This window comes from Lepisma saccharinum, chromosome 20, assembly GCF_977018435.1.
Source record: "Lepisma saccharinum chromosome 20, izLepSacc3.1, whole genome shotgun sequence".
NCBI classification, from domain to species: Eukaryota; Metazoa; Arthropoda; class Insecta; order Zygentoma; family Lepismatidae; genus Lepisma; species Lepisma saccharinum.
The window spans coordinates 4,379,753-4,397,409 of record NC_139248.1 but is presented as its reverse complement, the minus strand read 5'-3'; the positions used below and the strand labels follow the sequence as shown (position 1 = coordinate 4,397,409).

Below are 17,657 nucleotides of genomic sequence, written 5' to 3'. Positions count from 1 at the left end.
CACAGGGCAAGATGTAGCGAAACAGGTTCGAGAATTAATCGTTCGTTACCTTCTAAGTCTTGTGCTCGATGCGGAAAGATGATCAGCATTGCACATTTAAGTAAACACCTCAAAATTTGCAAACCATCGACCGAACAAGGAACATTGAAAAGGAAAATCGATGATTCAGAAACGGAAGCTTCCACTTCCAAGCAAATTAAATTATCTAATGAACGCAAACCAATTAGATCTGCATTCAACGACCAACTCCAGGATTTTTCAATTAAGTCAGAACCAGGCCGTGACATCCTTAGTTTCTTGGATGAAACGAAAACATCTGTACTAAATATTTTAAAAGATAAACTTGAAAACAACTCTATAAAAGTATACGTTGTTCTGTTTTCTGAATACGATAAAGTTGATGGCACAACGAGTATTTTTTATCATCGTACAAAAAACCAGACTCTTCATTTGGCGGACGTCGAAAATTTAGACAACTTCTATTATAAAGTTACCAATGAGCTGGTTAAGAAACATGACGATTTCGAGGCTAAAGGGTCGGGATGGTCTCTGTGTGGAAGTCCTCATACGTTAACCGTTTACGTGAACCGATTCTCGCCTCTTCGCGCTTCCAGCTACGTTCCTCTTCCACCGAACATTCAACACAAGAGGGCTGTGTTAAATATACAGAACAGCGATAACAAGTGTTTTCTTTGGTGTGTGTTGGCGGAACTTCACCCGATTCATTGGTCAAATAATCCAGAACGGGTTTATCATTACAAGCAATACGAGTCCGAGTTTGAAAGTGTAATGTCTGGCATCGAATACCCGGTGACATTGTCGGATATAAAAAAGTTTGAAAATCGTGCAGGAAAACGCATCGCTATTAATGTATATTCCTTCACGTCAGATAAATATCTCGTGCATCCCGTCAGGATAAGCGATATCGACGATGACGATGCTTGTGTAATAAATCTCCTTCTCATTTCCAACGAAGATGTCTATCATTACACGCTAATTCGTTCAATGTCTCGATTACTAGGAAGCCAAACAACCAAGCATGAACATTGCATCGAAGTTTGCCCGAGATGCCTAACCACGTTCGACGATCGTGACCGACGTGATCATCAAAATCTTCATAGTCGTCAGATTGCTATCGAGAAACTTGCCGAACATAAAATTTATTGCGGTGACAACAGACCGACTCGCATGTTGATGCCGAAATCAAAAGAGGTCGAAGAATTTAGGATGCATAAGGCATTGTTAGAGCATCCCGCAATCATTATTGCTGATTTTGAGTCTTTTCTCAAACCGTTGTCGTACTGCGAACCAGACCCCGAACTTTCTTCCACAGCACCGTATCAGTTGCACGAAGCCTCGAGTTTCGGATATGTTGTTGTGCGACAGGATAGGATAGATGAACCGTATGTTTACCGAGGACCAGACGTAATCAAACATTTTTTTGAAAAGATGGTTGAAGAGGTTGAGACCATTGGCAGCCTCTTACGCGAATCGAAACCAATGCTTCCATTATCCAGCGATGAACTTCAATCTCACAATAACATTGAAACGTGTCCGGTGTGCGATCAATGTTTCACCGACGAGAATCGGAAAGTATTTCACCATAATCACTTCACCGGAAACTACATCGGTGGAATCTGTAACACGTGTAATCTAAAGATCCAAAAACCTACGTTTGTCCCCATATACCTTCATAATGGCAGCGGTTACGACTTTCATCTCTTAATTCGGAATCTTGGATATGATAGACAAAAAAAATAAATATTCTAGCAGAGAATGAAGAAAGGTACATCAGTGTCAGCAAGCGAGTATTGATTCCGGGAACAAATGAAACTGTGGAGATGAGATTTTTAGATTCTTACAGATTTTTATCTGCCAGCCTGGACGCTCTTGCCAGCAAACTTTCGGCTGAACAATTTAGAATAACGAGAGCTAGTTTTCCCAACGTAGACATAGAAATGATTAGACGTAAAGGGATTTATCCTTACGAATATGTTAGTGATAATTCTAAATTTAACGACGACACTCTTCCACCTCAAAAAGAATTTTACAGTCGACTCAGAGAGAAAGGAATCACGGATGATGAATACGAACACGCGCAACGGATGTGGGACAAATTAGGATGTAGGACACTCGGCGATTATCACGATGCCTACTTAAAACTGGACGTGACGATACTCGCGGATGTTTTTCAAGCATTCAGGAAAACGTCGGCGAATATTTACAAATTAGATCCTGCATATTTTTACGGTCTCTCGGGCTTAGCGTGGTCTGCCATGTTATTACAGACAAAAATAAAACTCGAATTGATACCGGACGTGGACACGTTATATTTTATCGAGAGGGGGATACGAGGTGGAATGGTGCAATGCGTACAGAGACATGCAAAAGCAAATAACGTTCACATGACAGAAGAATACGATCCTAATGAACAATCGAAATACATATTTTATGTGGATGCAAATAATTTATATGGACGTGCTATGATACAAAAACTTCCTTACAGCGGGTTCGAATGGGTGGATACCACATCCATTAACATTAATAATTTCAACGACTGTGAATTTGGCTTGTTTATAGAGGTGGACCTCGAATTCCCCGACCATCTACACGATTACTTCAAAGATCTACCTCCTGCGCCCGAACTAAAATGTTCGCCTGATTCAAATCAACGTAAGCTTCTGTTAACATTGGATAGGAAAGAGAGATACGTTCTCCATTACAAAAATCTTCAATTCTTAATTGAGAAGGGAGTTCAAGTAATAAATGTGAGAAGAATAATGAAATTCAAACATTCCGAGTGGTTAAAACCTTACATTGAAAAAAATACGTATCATAGAACACGCGCCACGTCAGATTTAGATAAAGATTTCTTTAAACTCATGAATAATGCTGTTTACGGAAAAACAATGGAGAATGTCAGGAAGCACGTGGACGTGAGATTAGTTCCCGATTCAAATAAATGTAGAAAATTGATAGCATCGCCGACATTCAAATCACGAAATATATATGATGAAAACCTGGCCCTGTTTGTGATGGATAAAAAAATAATCAAGTTCAACAAACCAATCTACGTGGGGGCGACGGTTTTGGATTTATCTAAACTGCATATGTTTGAATTTCATTATAATGTCATGAAACCCTTCTATAATGAAAATATAACACTTTTGTACACGGACACGGATAGTTTTATTTATTCCGTACAAACATCTGACCTCTACAACAATTTGAAACAACCGAAAATGATTGATCATTTCGACACATCTTCCTTCCCTCAACCAAACAGATTTGATCTCCCTTCTCGCAATAAAAAAAGTGCTTGGTAAAATGAAGGATGAATGCAACGGAGAAATCATTCTGGAGTTCGCCGGCTTACGTTCCAAAATGTATGTGGTGAAAACAGAAACCAGCATCACCAAAAAAGCCAAAGGTGTTGGTAAAAATACTGTGAAAAACAAGCTTGTGTTCGAGGATTACATCAATTGCCTCTATTCACAGTCGAGGATTCTACGTTTGGAGACAAGGATACAAAGCGTAGACCACGTGATTACAACAAACAAAGATAGGAAAGTAGCATTAGATCCGCATGACGATAAAAGATGTATTTTGTCTTGTGGAATCCACACGTTGCCTTGGGGGCACTATCGTTTAGAAATTAGTAAAAATTGTAGGCAATGCAAATGAAAAAAAATAAACTTAAATAACTATAACTAAAATAAAAAAACTTTAACTGACTCAAATTATCACATACACAATAAATAACTAGCAAGGACAATAAATCTTTTTGGTTTCCGAAAGCAAACAATGGAGACTGTACACCGCACGACAGATCATGAATTTCTACCTTCCATGTTATCTAAACTCAACGGCCTGTTGATCAATCAATTCCGAAAAGAGACATTAGACAACTTAACCTAACTTAACCGGGAACACGAGCCCGGGGACAGGGGTCCAGAGACAAGGGGAAGGGGACTCCCGGGAACACGAGCCCAGGGACAGGAATAGGACCCCGGGGACAGGGGTCCAGGGACAGGGGGGATCCCCGGGGACAGGGGGTGGTCACTCCTCCGCAGCAGTGGTTGAACGCAGCTAATGATCGAATATTGTTTCCAATGTGCTTTGGATACATACATGAACACCATATATATATATACATATATATATATATATATATATCATGATATATATAACAAGAACAACATATACATTACACAACCCCGATCAGAATCCGTAGATTCAACACTTGAGAAGTAAATATACACACTGTTCAAGACTCCTAGACACGCTGAAAAACTTTCGACCACGACCGGGTTCGAACCTATAGTATAGGCCACACGTAGAACGAACAATGACAAGAACGAGTGAACGCCTTAACAAGCACGGCTACAGAGGAGAACCGAAAAAGGTTGTGTATAATTGTTCTTTTATGCATCCACGCAGTGTTGCCACATGCCGAGATTTTTAGCCAAAAAGGAAATTTCGATTAAAAATACCACAATACCGCAACTGCACCACCGCTAATAATGCTGCTTTTACTACCACAACTAATTATTATTCTATTATGTCATTTGCTTAGGTGAAGGGAAAAAATGGTCCAAAAAGGGAAATTTTGCCGCTCGGGAAGGCCCTCATAGTGTGGCAACACTGCGTCCACATCGCCGGTGGCGACATCTAGTAGCAAACACTAGAACTATTTCCTCAGGTATCGTCTTCATGTTCTCGACTGAAATATTAAAACAAACAGAGTCCCTTGTAGGTTAGTTCGGTGCGTAAATAAAAAAAAATGATAGGTTAAGTTATATCACTTAGGATCGTAAAAAAATTAAAAAATCGTAAGAAAAAAAAGATAGGTTAAGTTATATCACGTAAGATCGTGATATACCTACCAAGCATGAGTGGGGAAAAAAGGGAAATTTTACTAAAACATCGCTAAACGCTAAAACATCGACAAAAAATTGTCAAAATATGTCAAAAACTGATATTCAATTGATAAAAAAAGAGGCTAAAAGACGATACCTACAAAGTATTATTTTGAACCGGCCAATATACACTACTGTCTTGTGATGGGTCGGACACCCCTGTTTAGGGAGGAGGGGCAGATCAAGTGTAGTGTTCAGTAAAGTTTAATCGGAGAAAGAAAAACCTCATTTCATATTACTGTTTTATTGTATTGATGGGTACGAAACAAGGCCATGCATAGAGTGTGTCCGGACTAATCGACAGTCTATATCTAAATAATTCCAATTTCCGTTGCACAAATGTTATTTCCCCTTCTTTATTTCCCCTCAGCAATTATGGCCGCCTGGCTGACTGCTTTGGAGGAATAGGACATGTTCTAATTGCTACTTGCTTTCCTCGACTGAATTCTGTGGAACAGCCAATCAGAGCAAAGTTTCGCCATGTGAAGATAATCTGTGAGTGTGCAAAGGAGCGCTTTGTCTTTGGTTTCCGAGTGTAACTCCAGCAATGTATAACGTATACAGAATGAAAGGCGCATTCATTAGGCCGTGTCCGGATTGGCAAGCGCTCCGTCCCGTTCTCTCCCGTGCCGTCGAAGTCACGTCCAAGTCGTCCGAATCTACATGTCCCCTTGTAGTACGGTTGTCACTTTTCGCGCCAGGTGTCAGCCCGAACTTCAACCACCGCGCCCTGGGGCGCAGGCGCATCGCATGGAAGCAGAAGGCAGACGCCAAACAAACAAGACAATGATTTCCACCTATTTACTACTCATATTAAAAATGTAACACGCTATTTCGTCATTTACAATTTTTCTACATTCAGTATTATCGATAAAATGTTAAAGTATAACTGAGTTTTACATCCTCCAATCAGTAAATGTTGTATGTACAAAGTGAAAGTTAGAATATGGCTGCCAAGCGCAGCGTCACAGCGAGTTCAAGCGTGCATAAGTCGCGCCTCTCTGCTCTCCCCTCCGACTCCACGTCTGCCGCGAATTCGGACAACGGAGGTTGGCTGAGTTCCCGGATGGAACGGTGCTCTAGGTGACATCTGCTGCCGATTCGGACGCGGCCTTACACCATCTATGCTGAGTGCACGGTGTTTACATTTGAAACAACTAAAGTATTCTTTCATACGTGTACAGTAAACGTTGTAAAGTATGTATTTAAACAACGCCGTTGTTTTGTACCTAATAAGGTTTTACACGAAACGTTATTCCTCTCGGTTGATTAGTTATCGGCTTGTGAAGTGATACATTGGGTGCGTTCCGAAAGTCTTAACGAAACGAACGCATTCAACGAAAACAACTGGGCTCGTGAATCTGGTGAAACCAGTTATTTTACGGACTTATGGGACACTCTAGGCGAAAGCGCAGGCGCAGCGTTTTGTTTAGAGAAAGTTTCCGCATGGCGTCAGCGGAAGGAATGTCCTTATGGCAAAAATAAACTCCATTATGGCCACTGTTACTCATTTTAATCACATTCTAAGAACGGTCAAGGCATACTTATCTTGTGCATGTTGCTTCATATCGCTATCTGTTAAAATTATAATACATTTTCCGAAGTAGTGCAGTTTGAATCCATCAGCACGCGCTTTGTCTGGAAGGAGCAGACCATTTTCGCGGAACAAACCAGCATCCTGGCCCGTGCGTTTGGTGAATCTCGTTCTTGCACGAAACGCACGGAATGCGACTTTTGGGACAGCATAATGAAACTCACGAAACGCACGGAAGCACTTATGGAACGGCCAGTTACCATAACTCGTTTAACGCGTTAAACTCGTGCGACTTTCGGAACGGGCCCATTGTTTACTTCTCACCATAGACATCTTCTCACGCGGCTGCCATTACAAGTTCCCTCGTATGGGAACAAAAGTCTATCGACAAGTACGCTGATAAGTATCGTGTGAGGCGAAAACTAGCAAATTGATAGAAAGTCCAGTGCCAACTAGGGCATACCTACTGGAAATCCAGTTCCGTGTGATGCGGGCTTAAATAATGCGCAGCGTTTTGTTTAGAGAAAGTTTCCGCATGGCGTCAGCGGAAGGAATGTCCTTATGGCAAAAATAAACTCTACTGTGGACACTGTTACTCATTTTAAGTACATTCTAATAACGGTCAAGCCATACTCATCTTGTGCATGTTGCTTCATATCGGTCTCTGTTAAAATTATAATACATTTTCCGAAATAGTGCAGTTTGAATCCATCAGCACGCGCTTTTTCTACAATGAGCAGACGATTGATTCTACTGAACAAACCAGCCTCCTGGCCCCTGCGTTTGGTGAACCTCGTTCTTGCACGAAACGCACGGAATGCGAATTTTGGGACAGCATGATGAAACGCACGGAAGCACTTATGGGACAGCCAGTTACCATAACTCGTTTAACGCGTTAAACTCGTGCGACTTTCGGAACGGGCACAATATAGCAAAAATTAGCCCGAATTGCTCATTAATGACATTTTGGCAGCTTAGGCCCCCTACAAGGCATAGTTGTGCTATCGTTGTACACGAACTGTTTGGCTGATAGCTGTACCTGGCGTTATCGTGATGGCCACCTTTGTAAATCGGCTGCTACAACGAGGATGGAATCAATTAAAGAGCAAAGAATTTCGCGATTATTTAATGAGGTAAGCAACGTTAGTTTACGATAGAAAAGAACAAATTATGTCTAGCATATCCGTGACTACTCAGTCGCCTATTTTTATTTTACGTAACAAGCAGAAATCAACTTACGAAATCACGCAGTACACATGTGAATGGAGAAGAAAAACAGTACACAAGTAAATACAAAAATGTTACTTGCACCTAGCAAAGTAAGTAATACGATACATTTGTAACTAAGTAACTTGACGTCAGTTCGTTACTGTAGCATTAAAAATTTGCACTGTTAACATATGACAATATGTAGTAAATTGTGTATGGATATTTTAATAGTCAAGGTCGCTGAGTATTTTGAATACTAAGTAGGATCTACCTGGCTGCTGTAGTAAAACATGTTTACCTTCAAACTAGGATATGTTGCATAAATGGCGTCGCAGCAAGAGAATATTTGCTTGTCTAAGGAAGAAAAAAAAAATCGAATTTATGGCACGACTTTTCGTTGTTGAAGAGTGGGTGTGTAGTAGTAGTTTTTCTGAAAGTTGTGAATGCAGAAACTTGTACTTGCCTAGTTATGGGAAATGAGGTAACTAATTCTGAGAACGAAGTATGATATTTTCCATTTTATGTATGAAAATAATTCGGTAGAATATTTTCACTAGTTTTGTATCATGAATTACAATAAAGGGTAAGAGTCTAGTTTACGTCCATTTCCTAAGGAATACGTGTCATATATCGTTGGAAAGGTCATTGTGTAAGGAATTCAACAAAGTAAATCCCAAGCGTAGGAAAAAAATTCCTGGAGGAGAAAATCGAGAAAAACCGATGTTGTCCGGATATGCGTGATTGAACATACTGAGGACATTTTTTGATGATGAAGCACATATTTTGGGGTGAAATGAGTGCTAATGGAACCTAACCTAACCTCGTAGGCATACCTCGTTCCTGTGAATGGTTAGTGGGGCTATCGTGAACAGAAAGTGTAAAAATAAAAACTTATTTACCCTAAGAGATGCCGGCTGTCTGCTAGCATGGTTTTGAACGATGCACTGAATTATCACTGGGGATAAACGTATTTTACACTATCTAGAAGTTTTTGGAACCTGTTCTTCTTTAACACGCATTCACAACGCGGACACAAAGACTAGCATGCAGTGTTGTTAACTCCCATTGGTTACCACCAAAAGGCAAGAAGGATGTAAACTAGATTCTAGCCCAGAAATTATGTTGACTTTGTAAATTGTATTTCCCTTAAAATGTTTTGGTAACAGTTCCGTATATCGGAAACGCATTTCTTCATTTTTACAGAAGAAAATACTTACGGAAATGAGTTTCTGCAAGCTTTCCAACGTTCGTCGAGGTATTTTCTTTCATCATGGAATCTATTTGCCCGGGAAATAATGTATTTTTCAAGAGAAATAACTCATCAACGCACAATTGCCATTGCTTTCGCTACGTGAACTGCATGCTGCGTACGTTTGGTGATGTAAGCCCCTGTCAGTGTTTCCAACCCCCTTTTTTTTTCACTATGCCTGCCTAACCTTATCGGAAATGGTTCGTGGGGCTATCCATCAGTTACCCGTGCATAATGTACAATTTCCACTGTTGACTAACACGATAGTAGGTATTTTTCGGTGAAGAGGGTTGGAAACACTGCATAACCACAACATGACTCAAGATGTGGCCGCCATATTGTATGTTAAGGAAGCGAAGAAAGGAATAAAAAAAATCACTGTATGTGAGAAATTGTGTTTGTTTTTGTGTAAAAAGCATAATGGCACCTTGAACTATGTTCCGCAATACACAATTGGTAAGTACGAACCATGCGAAAGAAATATCCAATTTTGACGTGTTTCCGATATACGGAACTGTTACCAATGTTTTTTAAGGTAAATTTATAAATCCCCCCCCCCCCCAAATAGGCGTTCAGTTCATCTAATGACTTCTAACAAACACTTCGTAATTTTACAAACTAGAAAATACCATATTTAGTCGAGAATTAAGACACTCAACTCACAATTATTCTCATAAAATGTTTTGTGGTTTTTCTGCAAAACTTCTACATCTTATTTTTCAAAAATAGATTTATTATGAAAACCGGACGTTGATGGGGAACACCGTTCCCAAGATATATATCACATCAAAAAATATCCAATATGGCAGATTATTTTCAAGATGGTGGCCGTTGGAGCGCAGATATCGATTGGCTACTTGACTGAGAATATCTTTAATGATAGAACAATCCTAACAAGTCTCTTGCTTTTATCAAAAAGTCAATGATTCGGGACTTAGCTGCCGGCCTGTGATAAACATGCACTTTTTTGGAACTATCCTTTATTTTGGGTCATATTTTATATCATATTTTTCAATCAAATGCATTAAGTCTTATATTGTTGTAATGGTTATTAATTGGGCTAGCACTTTTATTCAAAACTATTTTCTGTAATTTGATTTATTCAAAAGTTACAAGGGAAAACTTCAAAAAGTGCTAGAAAAATTACATACTTTATGGATTATTTTTTAAATTACGTTAAACTATTGACATTAGAGAAAAACTGAACAGAATCTATTGCGTAGTCCATCTAATGATGATCAAGACTATTTTCCTTTTACGACCATTGGTTAATGAGATATAGGTCATTAACTGGAAAGTGCGCCATATTGAATTACTCAAATTGCTCAAGGATGACAGAATGGCATCAGTCGGATCTGAAATGTACATAACAAGCTTTCAAAAACAGTCAAAACATTTTATTCATACCTCAAGTCAAGCTTTCACATTTGGCACGTGGACTACAACGAGGCAAGGGAGGAAACTTGTAAATATTGCAACAAGGGTAGAAAACAAATGACTCTTCACTTTGGTTCCCAAGTTTAGCAGAGTTCATCTCATCTTGGTCCCCTGATAAATCAGTTTAAAAATAAAGCACTAAATTACCTTGAACGATTCTTGTGTACTAACTTTTGTAGCATACAAGTTAGTCCTCCTCCGTGGCTGTGCAGCCTAAGGTGCTGTGCTTTGGGCTCCGACTCCGGGACGTCAAGTCTGCGTGGGTTTTCGGCCTGTGTATAAGACCGGTGGTCACCCACCATCGTGAGGAAAATGATGAGCCCAGCCATGCTGACTCCACGTCACCCCATTACAGGTTGAAGATCTTCACACCTCTACCTAGGATTCTGGGAGGGAGACTGGCAGTCGAGACATCTGCCTAGAACCTTCAAGGGCTGTCAAGCCGCTGGTTATTTTATTATTATTAGCATACAAGTTGGCAAACTAAAAATGGGCATGCATATTTCTATGATTTTACTAATTTCTTTCCAGTACCCATTTCTGGGGTCCGGTGGCTAATTGGGGAATTCCACTGGCGGCAATATCAGACATTAGGAAGGATCCCAAGTTCATCAGTGGAAAAATGACCTCAGGTAATTTGGGAATACCCATTCTATACTTTTTTTAAATTAACAACAAAAAACTTGTTGCACATATGTGTCAGTTCAAATTCTGATTTGTGCCTGCTGCATTTATCATAACGTGTGTTTCATGAATTGCATAAATTTGCCTCATGTTTAAATGCACATAATACAAAGATGTGATGAATTTGTACTACATCTTTCTTGCAGGATGATTTTTCTATTTCCATGTTGTTGTTTCACAATGTGGCTGCAGTGGCTCAGTCAGTAATGCATCTGACTACCATGCTAAAGGTCCCGGGTTCGATCCCCGGCCGGTTCAAATCCGGGAACTTTTCTAACGATGGAAGCGGCCCCGGTGCCCACCCAGCGACGAATAACATGGGTACCTGGGGGGTAAAGGCGGTCAGGGCATGTTGCTGATCACATCACCCCCACTCACGACTGGATCAAGAAAGTGTGGGGCATTACCCCCTATACGCCTTCATGGCGTGGTGCTATGCAAAGGGGAGCACTTTACTTTTTTAGTTTCACAATGACAGCCAATTGTTGACTGTTGCGTAAGAAGTTGACTACTGCTGCCATCTGCAAAACATTTTGAATCTGTGCAATTGTTCCCACAATTAAAGCAGCTAAAATGTATGAGTGCAATAATTTTCTCAGCCCACTTTCTTGTGTGTAAAATTGCTGGTTCTAAAAACCTTCATCGATTCCAAGATTTCAAACATTTTCATCATACTCCTGCATATCTTGCAAAAGTTATCAAGCATACCAAGTAAGATCTGCACTGTGAAATGATTTATAGATCCAAGATTAAAATAATCTAGTTACAGTACTCTTAACAGACACCTATTTTTTGTGTTAAAGAAAAACTTCTACATGTTCAAATATCCAAACATGATATTGGTCTAACCTGCATTAGTTCATGTAAGATATGGAAGTTGATTCAAATAAACACAGTTTGGCTCGGCAAAATTATTATGCAATGGTGGTATTACAAGAAAAGTGATCCTATTCCACGCAAGAAAACAAAAATGAACCAAGCTGAAAATTATTATTGTTTTTAATTGCATTAAAGTTTAAATGTTCGTGAATGCATATAATTTTTATATTTCACCAACAAAAATTATTAACATCTGTAGCCTATATGCTTCACAAAAAAATGAAAAACTTTGCTACAGTTTTAAAGTGTCACACATGTAACACATCTTCATTAATGATTCTCATGAATCCCCCCCCCCCCCCCCTTTTCGTTTGTTAGCAGACACCACAAAGTACTTCATAAATTTATGAATTGTAAACCAATTGCATGTCTAGAACCTTGAATTTATGTCTGAATGTCAGACACTTAACGCTTGAATTCTCAATTACTTGTAAATATTAACTAGACATTGTTCCTACTGTGAACTGTTTTAACCCTGTGTTTCTCTCATGTTAAGGTGAACAAATTTATGTTTGTCAGTTATTTATTACAAATCTGGTGACATAGGTTCGATCTCCCACCAGTTATATCGTATTTACTCATGTATAATGCACACTTTTTTCCAAAATTTTTGTTCTCAAAAACTATGGTGCGTATTATACACAGAATAATTTGGACAGCCAACATGAAACCATACATAGGGCCTCCCCCATGGTGCAGTGGTTGCGTCTTTGCCTTGTAATCAAGGTGTCCCGGGTTCGATACCCAGTGGAGACACAAGTGGTTCAGATCCCACTTTAAACTGTAGATCCAGTCCCGATTAGCCTTACTGTGCATAAAGTGGACTTAAAACAGCAACTCAAACCAAACCAATGAAACCATACAGGGCCATTACATGATTTTGTGACACTTGCATTGATTTTTCATGTTTACGGAACCCTATCATGTTATATATCGTAAAGCTTCAATTATGCAGTTTCTGAATATGGCAATAGTATTCCATTCAAGATGGTGACATTAATGTGCAATGCGATTGAAATAAGCTCATAGCAAAATGAAGGAACTTTCTGATTTTTATGGTACTTTGGATGAAAGAAAAGATATGGAAAAAGAAAATAATAATTAAAATTTATTACTGGCCAAATAATAATATGTATGTGGAGTGTATAAATGCATTAAAAGAAATCTTGTGCTGCTAGTTTGAGGGTCCTGAATGTTGCCACTTATAAATGTTACGTTAGTCATGGAAAATATATACATTTTGAAGTTTTTTTTAGAAAACTGTAACGAGGGAATGGGTAAAACCACGTAGAAAATTTAAATGCCATTTCCAACGATATTTCACTTTGTGATGTAATGTTCTGCAACACCAAGAAAACCAGTGCCTTTCTGGCGGAATTCAAGCGTGCACCTTCTGTTACATGGGATGCCTATCGCCGGTATTTGTTGGGAATAGAAAATAACTTCCTGAGCACTGCAAATCCATAATGTAATGTTGATCTTGCTTTCTACTATTACTGTATAAATAAGGTAGTTAAAAGAGTGAAAGCTTTGAATGCTAATCACAGTGGAGGGAGAGCAGGGGAAGTGGTGTGAGTTGGTGACTTCTTGTTTATACAAGAGGATATTCTCCTCGTGGTCCACATAGCAACCGGTGACTAATTGAATAGGTAGGATGGCATGTCATTCACTTTTGATCGGGGGTAGCAGCAGCTTTATGACGTACAACTAAGAAAGCCATTTCTTGAACCTGAATTATACTGCTCATTAAATAAGAGATATAATTTTTGTCACTTTTCCCAATCAGAAACCACGGTGCGCATTATACACACACGCGCAAATACTATCTCCATATATTTGAAACTAACTAGGAGAGGCTTCAGCATGGAAAATTGAGTTTGGGTACCTTATAGGAATTGATAAGCCAAGATGCTGGTGTTCACTTCAAAGTTTAGAAGCTTTCCAACCACACCTCATGAGGAGGAAAAATATTGTCAGACTGCCAAGTGGCATAGTTGCCTGGTGGTAGTGTATCAATTTCACATGCCGAAGGTTCCAGGTTCGTTTCCTGTTAGATTGGCAAACTTTTTTTTTTGTTACCTCTAGCAACTATTTATTACATTATATTTAATACTTGATTGAAATAAAGACAATATCTTCATGTCGTGAGGTGTGCTTCGAAAGCTTCTAATCTTTGTAGTTTTTCTTCAGAAATGACTGGCTAGTGCATGGTAGCATCTTGGCACCTCCCACAAGAAGTCTCATCCCAAACTCAATTTCTGAACCAGTAGCCTCTCCTTGTAAGCGTTCAGTTTCAAGAGGTAGAGTAATTTTTTTGTTTTTGTTTGCTTTGCTTTCAGCCCTGTGCTTGTATTCATTAATATTCATGAGGTTTGCTTGGAAAGTCCAACCACAAAATATGCTGCTGTTCGCTTGCCACTTCACCAACGAATGTGCTCAAGTAACACAAGGGGTTCGCTTCGTCAACTACCAATATTTGGGTGGTAAAGATAAGGAAGAAGCCATTGAATCTTTAGGTTCCGAAAAGGACACAGCAGGAAGAAGGCAATAGTGTCAACTGATAGTAGAATCTGTACAGTGTTGATAGTTTTTTCAGTAGTAAGGTGCCATGAGGGGGAATCATGTTTCACTTAGACTGAGAGCAATATAGTTAACGTAATCAAAATATCCCCAGAAGTCATGTAAACCATGACATTGAGCATGTGTTGTTGGGATTTATTGTGAAGGAAAGAAGTTTCTTAGTATATTTTTGTGCATTTGTTATTATTTTTCCAGAGCCGTTATTGAAAAATTACTTTTTTTAAATTGGACAAGAATTTCTGTTCAATCGGCGTCATATGAGGTACAAAAATGATTGTTAGTACATTCACTCAGTACTTGTTCTTTGATATTATGGTAAATAATAGGAAGGATTAAAGAACATATTCAATTCTTATACTGAAAAGTGTACAGTTCTGCCATATTGGTAGTGTTGTAAATAAAAAAAGGCATGATATTATATCGGTCCAGCGTCGGTACAACTCTTTCAGTATACTTCAGACCAGGTGCGAATGACCAGTTTCTGGTCGCGCAAGTATCAGACCTGCACTGCTTGTTAGATAAAAGTTATGTACAGTGTTTATTTTTGTGTATAAGCTGATTGTTATTGTACAGTGTGTGCATTTTAAATACGTAAAGATGAAACAAATTGAAAATATTTTTTCTACAAGTAAAACTGTTATAGACATATGTATGTGATACCTTGAATGTTACATCTTTTAATTTTGCATCAAGTTAATGTTGCTGCATAACATGCACTTTTTTGAAATATTTTGTACTTTGCTAAAGTATTAATTTCAGGAAGTAACTGATTTTTTAATATTTATTTAAGTACCATAGCGAAACTGCTAAGAAAGTATGTTGCATTTAGATTAAAAGAAATAAGAAAAGGTTGATTTTGAGTTCTATATAATCTCTAGCTCATTCCACAAGACCAAGAGAAACTATAGTGTATTCAATCCATTGTCTTCTCAATTTTTTAAGCTGTTTCAATACTGTACCATGAATTTCATTGGAGGGGGAAAGAAAAAGTGTAATATTAAAAAACAAAAATTATAACAAGAAATTTTATTATTATCAAGATTTGGTAGTAAATTTTTAATGTTATCAAGGGTTGCAACAAAATATTTAAAGTAATTAATTTTGGTAGTATTAAAATGATACGCTAATGATGTGAAATTCTGCTTTCTTTCCATTAATATCAGTTATAACAATAATTTATTTGATTACACAATCGTTAACTTTTTGCAATATTAACAGGCTTCATTGAATTAGTGCTTTTCGATGTTAGGTGTATCATCAATTGATTATTGTACTTTATTAATCGGAGATTACTGTTATCTATATGTAAACCTATTGAAATGATGAAATCTATTTGTAAATGTTATTCAAATTATACTTTCATTACAAAATGGTATTTATGTTGATGTTTTTATTTTCCAATAGGTAACAAAAATACAATTTATTCTATTTTAACATCGAAATGATTGAGTACTGCATACTATAGCTCGACCTCAAGGAAAAAATCCCTTCCGTCCAAAGCGTTCGCGCAACTTCCCTGCCATTATCGGTGTTCGGGGCAGTGTTGCCAGGTCAGATTTGAAAAATTCGGGAGATTGTTCCTTGGGAAACCAGAAGATCTGCTATAAAATCCGATGATCTAATAGTAGCAGATGAACGACGTTCTTGGGGGCGTAGGAGCGGCATAGGAGTGTGCACTGGGGGGGCAAGGGGAATGGCACGCATTGTTTACGGTGTAAACGTCACAGATACTTTTGTAACAATGGTGCTAAACCCAGCACCCTGTGTTTGGCAAAAATAAACCGATCTCCATTTCAGGAGTGGACATGTTTCAAACGAAAGAAATAAACTGCCCGAGGAAACCGACCAACATCTTTCATCTCTTCCGCATTTTCCGGTTAGAGGGTGCGTGGAAAACACCCTCAAATTTGCCCTTTCTCAGCACCGACACAAGGGGTTTGCGATGCCTCTATTATCGCGAGGAATTTTTATGACAGGAAATGGTAGAAAGTTGTGTTCACAGATGAAGCTAACGTGCCGCCTTTCATTGTCAGCGATTTTCCACAATCTTTCAAGTCGAATGCTAACAATAACAAATCAATTTGCCTTCTGCTGGTGTTCGGTGTACAGGTATCGTTAGGGGGTGTGAATGCATCCTGCACCATAATGAGAAAATGCATTACGTATGTGAAATATATTTGGTGAATTAGACAGCATGTCTTCCTCAATAATTCAAGATAGCAACGCTTATGCTAGGGTGCCACCCATCCTCCCCATCTGCTAGAAATACACACACACACCCACAAACACATACATGTATAACATAATTTGCCCACGCTACGAAGTCAGTGTTTCTACCTAGTAAGGCAAGGACGTTTCACTGTGTTTGTGTCACTTCATCCATTTCATCAGTTTTTCATTCATCCATATTGTTGTACTTACCCGTAGAGGCACAAAAGCAACGTAAAATAACTAAAATAGAAATAGAGTTTAGGGTGGAATAAAATACAGCCATCTAAAAATAGTAATGTAGTAAAAGTAATAAAATAATGTTCTAGCACAATTGAGTAGCGTTTGACATAATTTCACAATTCAAACAGCACTTTTCATGGCTGAGTGGAGTTCCAGTCCACATCTCCCCTCCATGTTCAAGTAAGATGAGCAGGAAACGTGTTTTTAAGCTGGCCGTTGGAGGTTCCATAGCAATAGTTTATTAAGGAATTCTCCCGAGAAATCAATAGGCCTGGCAATGCTGACGTGAGCCAGCGCGAATGTTGCTTCCCCCTGCCCTTTCCCGCACCCGCCGGCACGATGTGCTTCTGCACAGGTTTTTTTGCTTGTGGTTCCACTATAATTGTTTTTCCACTCTATGCAGTTTACTATAAAGTAGGTTGCAAGCTAAACAGAAACATAGTTTTAGTTAATGCAGAGCATGCCATTATTTGTTAATTTTTATTTCTTTATGCTGTATTTATTTTACATTGCTTTTCTACCTATTTAGATTAATGGACATTTGCACTATGACATGAAAAGCATTTTAAATCCATTCACTTTATGGATAATGACACAAAAATGAGATGTGCAAAATACCGTGGTGATATTTGTTTTGGTTCTCGAGAAACATGTCTTCAAACACTGCTGAAATTCGTCGTACGTCATCACTTAGAAATGCATGCACGCAGGGCTT

The 17,657-nt window shown here is 38.7% G+C and overlaps 1 protein-coding gene across 1 annotated transcript; it reads left to right on the top strand.

Moving 5' to 3' along the window:
• Window positions 1-7,316: 7,316 nt before the first annotated feature.
• Mpc1 (mitochondrial pyruvate carrier) lies at window positions 7,317-15,863 on the top strand. Its single transcript, XM_083141799.1, has 3 exons — window positions 7,317-7,586; window positions 10,880-10,980; window positions 14,251-15,863. Exons 1-3 carry the CDS (start codon window positions 7,507-7,509, stop codon window positions 14,460-14,462), a joined length of 393 nt encoding a protein of 130 aa, XP_082997925.1. The 5' UTR covers window positions 7,317-7,506; the 3' UTR covers window positions 14,463-15,863.
• Window positions 15,864-17,657: the final 1,794 nt, after the last annotated feature.

Bases quoted from the DNA above. Each gene is read 5' to 3' on its own strand.
- Mpc1 (XM_083141799.1), top strand. From the start codon at position 7,507: ATGGCCACCTTTGTAAATCGGCTGCTACAACGAGGATGGAATCAATTA. The intron at 7,587-10,879 runs GTAAGCAACGTT...ATTTCTTTCCAG, and splicing joins TTTCGCGATTATTTAATGAG to TACCCATTTCTGGGGTCCGG. The intron at 10,981-14,250 runs GTAATTTGGGAA...CTTTGCTTTCAG, and splicing joins CAGTGGAAAAATGACCTCAG to CCCTGTGCTTGTATTCATTA.